The sequence below is a fragment of the Pteropus alecto genome, unplaced genomic scaffold (genome assembly GCF_000325575.1).
Source record: "Pteropus alecto unplaced genomic scaffold, ASM32557v1 scaffold88, whole genome shotgun sequence".
Lineage (NCBI taxonomy): Eukaryota > Metazoa > Chordata > Mammalia > Chiroptera > Pteropodidae > Pteropus > Pteropus alecto.
In genome coordinates this window covers 5,245,905-5,251,610 of record NW_006494611.1, presented here as the reverse complement: position 1 = coordinate 5,251,610, position 5,706 = coordinate 5,245,905, and the positions used below count along the sequence as shown (strand labels likewise).

General features: G+C 42.5%; 1 protein-coding gene across 1 annotated transcript in view; it reads right to left on the bottom strand.

Moving 5' to 3' along the window:
* Positions 1 to 4,783, bottom strand: part of RTP4 (receptor transporter protein 4) — a 6,194-nt gene extending 1,411 nt beyond the window's left edge. Inside the window, exons 1-2 of the mRNA XM_025042316.1 lie at positions 4,508 to 4,783; positions 3 to 985 (exon numbers count right to left, since the gene is read on the bottom strand). Coding sequence (XP_024898084.1) covers positions 3 to 985; positions 4,508 to 4,686 — 1,162 coding nt within the window. The 5' untranslated portion in view covers positions 4,687 to 4,783. The remainder of the gene's footprint in view (positions 1 to 2; positions 986 to 4,507) is intronic.
* Positions 4,784 to 5,706: the final 923 nt, after the last annotated feature.

The following is a 5,706-nucleotide window of genomic DNA, read 5'->3' as shown; positions in this document are numbered from 1 at the left end:
GCTGTCTGGAGCAGGTCTTCTGTCTGAATACTTCTCCTGCCTTCTCTGGGCATCTTGAGTTTCATTGAGGGTCCTAGACCTACGTGTCACTATGGGATCTTCCTTCTGTGTGGGCTGTAGGTCTGTCCTTCTTGTGGCCTGAAGACCTACTCCTTGTGTGGCTTGTGAGCATGCTTTCTGTGTTATCTGTTGGCCTGAACACCTTAGAACCTGAGAGTATGCCCTCCGGGGGGCTTGCGGTCCTCCTCCTGGGGTGGATTGTGAATCTGCCTGCCCTGAAGGTAATGGGACTACTGCTCGTGTGGGCTGTGGGTCTGTCCGCCCTAAAGGAAGTGATCCTTCTACTTGGATGGGCTGCAGCCCTGTTCCCCGTTTAGCCTGCTGGTTTGCCCCTGGTGTGGGTTGTCGGCCTGTCTCCTGTTTGGGCTGAGGACCTGCCCCAGGCACTTGGGTTCCAGCAGTGGCATGGCTGGGTGTTGACTTCTTAGGGACACAGGAATACCCACTCCCCTGAGCCTCCCTTGCCTTACCTGACTGGTTCCCAGCTTGGTTTTGGCTGCTCATGTCACCTGTGTGAGGTGAGGAGCTCCCAATCTCCCTATAGGAGAGAGGGGATTCAGGTGGGTTTGTTATGCAGTTTTGGAAGCCCCATACACAGAAGCCCAGAGTGCATGCCTCACAATTGGCTGTGTCATGAGACCCGTCCAAAGGCACCTCCGGGACCACCGGCATCTCAGAAAACTTCCTGATGCCGTCTCCGTAGTATCTCTCCTGAATACGCCGCACCAGGTTCTTCAAAATCCTCATGGTACTCTCTGGGGAGAACTCAGGCTTCTCAAATTGAGACTGGATACACCTCCGGCACCTCTGGGCAAAGAGTCGCATAAGCACCTGGCCCTGAGACTTCCGGGTTTCCAGGTACATGTGACATAGTATTTGCACTTGGGCGGAAGCCCAAAATCGCTTGCATGAGGAACACCGGAACCTAAAAAGAGAACAAAGAAGCCCATTGTTCCCTCTGCTGATTGGTTTCCTGAGGGAAATGATTGGTCTCTAAGATCCCTTTCAATTTAAGAAAGTGCATGTGATATTGATAAATTGTCAAATAGAAATGAGAGACTGTTTCAAATTAAGTTTTTTTCCTGTGACCCACTGAGCTTAGTTCCAATCTGCCTCTTTGCCAGTAAAACATTTTTAGGTGTCTCAGAGGGAAAAATATTTCTGCCATCTCTAGAAAAATTTGGCCCTCACAATGGTCACAGAAAACTCTTATAAAACCCTGGATAGTGCCGTATAAAACACCTTTTCTCCCCTATACACACACATCTATAATAAAGTGTAATTTCAAAATTAGACACAGAGATTAACCATAGTAACTAATAATAAAATAGAACAATTATAACAACACTCTCCAGTAACTTTTATATTTTTTTAGCCCAAACCTATTTCTGAATCTATGTAACCATCCCTTACTTTCAGGAAATGGCTTGGTGTCCTTCGTTTCAGGAATCCCTTGCTGAAGTCTTCTTTATAAGCTCAATGCTTTCCGGTGCAACATACAACACATTGCGGTCAATCAAAATATGTTTTCTGTTCTTGTTTTCCACCCACAAATGTAATGCCCTTTCCATCTGAAGTTAGCAGTTATCATATCCTGTGGTTATAAGTTTTGTAGTTTGAGGCGGGACAGTCAAACTAGTACAAATTTTCCTTCTTTACAATTTCGTGGACAGAAGATTCGTTCTTACCCTAGATCTTAGCAAGCTCGGCATACAATTTTTTTTTCCTTTCTCTATTAGGTCATGAACTTTTACTTTTTTACTTAAAGGAAGCACTTTACATTTTCTCTTTGGCATATCCAAATTGCCGAAGTCACTACTATTCTGCTTTGGAGCCATTATTAAGTGAAATAAGAGTTACTTGAATACAAGTGCTGCGATACCACGACAGTCAGTCTGGTAACTGAGAGGCCTGCTAAGTGACTAATGGGCAGGGAGGGTATTCAGTGTGCATAGGCTAAACAAAAAGACAATTCACCTCTCAGGCGGGTTGGAACAGAAATACATGAGATTTCATCATGAAACTCAGAATGGCACACAATTTAAAACTTATACATTTTTTTTTTTTCTGGAATTTTCCACTGAATATTTTAGATCTCAGTTGACTGCTGGCAACTGCAATGACAAAAAGTGAAACGACAGAGAAGAGGAAACTACTGTCCCTTTTTTGAGGCAGGCACTGTAATTGGTGCTTGACAATGTGGTACTATTTCAACTTTAAAGCCTCTCTCTGACACAGGCATCACTGAGGCCAAGGTCCATGTGAAAAAACTAAGTAATAACGGAATGCACAATTTGCTTGGGAATATACAAGGTAAGTAGTAGTAGAGTCATACTTCCGATCTTGGGCCATTTGAAACCGATCTTGTTTATCTACCTACTATACCACATCACCTCTAATGAGCAACGTGTAGTCTTGTACCTAGAGAAACCAACTTAGAACTTGGGGCCCTAATACTTGTGTTGGATACCCCAGTCCGTAGTTTACATCAGAGAAAAAGTACTTTTCTACTCTAAGCCTCAATTTTTATATCCATCAACTGAAAAATACTCAAGGATTATATTGTCATTATTAAATGAGATAGTGTATGTGAAAGCACTTTATAAACTACAAAATACTTTCCAAAAACTGGTTGATATTTTTCCTTCTGAGAAAGACTATTAAATCAATCCACTTGAACAAGAGAAGCACCTTCCTGTTTGAGGAGTGCCTCAAGGAGCTCTGGCTGGTGTGAAGAGAGGTATTTACACAACTCACTGGCTTACAAAACAGAACAGATTGACTGCTACATGGAACTCGGGCCAGTGCATTGAAAACTGTTCGGAAGATTCTGCTAAAAATATTATCTATAAATATATATGTTCCATATATGTGATATATAAACATACATGTATTATAAATAAATTAAATATAACATGTTAATATAACTATAATACATTCAAAATACAAAATATTTATATTAACATAAATTATATATATACAAACATACACACGCACACACACACACACATACATACATGCACACATGCAAGATCTTGTAGGAATTGGGAAGAAAGAACACTTATTTCGCCTAGGAAGACCAGAGAATGCTCTAAGGAGACAGTGGCACTGGAATTGGTTCTTGAAAGAAGAACAAGGAAAGAGGGAGAAAAGGGCCTGCCACACAGGCAGAAATCCTGGACAAGGGAATAGGAGTCTGAAAACGCATGCCATGGCTAATAATAATAATGCATGCCATGGAGCAAAGAGAATCAGACGCAGGATAGGGGCAGGTAGAGAAGCAGGATAACAGGTGCAATGGAAATCAGAGTGAAGGTCCCTGGGTACCATACTAAAAGAAAAGACTTAAGGAATATTACTCAGCCATAAGAAGAGATGAAATGCTGCCATTTGTGACAACCTGGATGGACCTAAGTGAAATAAGCCAGGCTGAAAAAGTTGTAAATCACATGATATCACGTATATGTGAGATATAAACCTAAAAGCAACAAATGAACAGGACAAACAGAGACTCAGGGACATGGACAATGGACTAGTGATTACCAGAGGGTAGGGGGTGGGGAAGGAGGGAAGAGGTAGACGGGGTAAAGGGGGTCAATTATAGGGGATTTGGGGGAGGGTGAAGTGGGTAAAGGGGATCAAATATATGGTAGCTAAAGGAAACTGAACTTTGGGTGGTAATCACACAATAGAATATATAGATGTCAAATTATAATGTACAGCTGAAAATTATATAATTGTATTAACCAATGTTACCCCCAATAAACTTAAAAAAAAAAAAAGACTTAATTGTTTAAGTCAGCAAATCTCACCCTCCTGACATGGGCAATGAAACTGGTTCCTGCAACTTGGAGGCTTGCCTGGGGTTAAAGGAGGAAAAGGACAGTAAGAAAGGGGCATTACTTAAGGGCTCCAGAAATTAAGTTTCCTTCTTGCATCATCCCCTCTTATTATCCATAGGCCTTCAGTAAAGTAATATTCAAAGTGATTGTGTGGTATTTGCCGATTCTTGGGGCTTTAAAGGAAGGCTCCAGCCCCAGGCTGGTACCTAGTAGGGCTAGCAGAGCTGCTATAACCTGGGGGAGCCCATCAGAACCAAGGGGGGAGATAGAGAAGATACTAGATAAAGGCAGTTTAGAACAAATAAAGTGATGAGGGAATAGAGGACAGATTTGTGGAACATGGAAGCATTCTTTGGAGATTTCCAGAAATATTTAGAGAAGAAACTTAAAAAATATATATTTAGAGAAGAAACTTAAAAAAAAAAAAAAAAGTAAGCAAAATGGAGGTTGGAGTCTTATTTAGATCCTGAAAAACACTGTGCCCACAAAAGGATGGAAAGCCTGGTGACAGTTATTCTTTTATCAAGCTCTCAAAAGAATCCATCAATGCTAAGCTGAGCCTCTGTGCCCAGGAAGGCCCAATTGCCAGGCAAATCCTCACCTACCTGCCAAATGCTCTCTGCTGGTATTGCTTCCACCCTTGGGCCACACAGTCTGGCCGAATATTCTTATCCAACTTCAGGGTCCATTTGGCCCTGGGTTTCACCTCCTGCATCAGTTCTTGAAATGTCTGCTCCCATGTCTCCACATTGGAAACAATTTTCTCCTGAGACTGAGAGTCCATGTTTAGTGCGTAGCTTTTAGTCTCTCTTGATGCCTAGCAAGAGAAAAAAAGCAGTTTCGGTTTCCGTGCCCTGATGTCAGCTCTTTTCTTTTTAACTTTCGTTTCAGATATTTGAATACACAGAACAAGTCTTTCTTCCGAGGACAGGGGGCAGCAGAGTTTTGCTGGTTTGTGAACATGCCTTGCTAAGAGACATCTGAGTACAGAGCTATTCTAAATTCACCGATAAGTTAGCTTTTACTTTAGTTTTCTATTTTCACACTAAGCAAAGAACTATGCTCTGCACTAGGGCACATACCGTTGACTAAGAAACAGTTCCTACCCCCACAGATGCTCACACCCTCATGCAGACACAGAGGGTGGGTAGGGGGAGCAAGTGTCCAGCACTCATCTCATGCACCTGATGAATCTTCACCACAGTTTTCTGAGTGGGATTATTACTATTATTTTGCAGGTGAGTGTTACATAGAGCTGGGGTTCCTTGATCAAAGCCACCCAGCTAGTAAGCAGCATAGGTGAGACTTGAACCGGGATCTGTGTGACTCCAAAACCTGTGAGGTCTCCACTCACCGCCCTCCCCGAGGAGAAGCTTAAAATGGTGTTTCACATTCCAGGCTGGCACTCTGGAGCCAGTGTGAGAGGAACCATCCTGAAAATCTGACCTAGTGGTTTGGTCTAGTGTGATCTCCTGGGTCCTGGGACAGGACACTAGACTGAATGAAAGGATTATTTAACTCTGTCATTCTCTGTGTAAATTATCTTGGGGGCAGTATACAAGCAGGTATGAGAACCATATTTTGGTGGTAAGATAGAGAGAATTCCCATTTGTGGGGTGAGGGATTAGGACTAGATGATCTTTAAAGTCACTTCTAACTTAAAGAGTCTGAGATTCTAGCAAGTGAGCTCTGTCCCTCTGGAGTTTTAATTCAAATGGAGGAGATAAGACAAACAGGACACTTATGTCCTTGGAAGCCCCACTACAGTTACCACATCCCAGATAGGATCAGCCTGTCTTCTCAG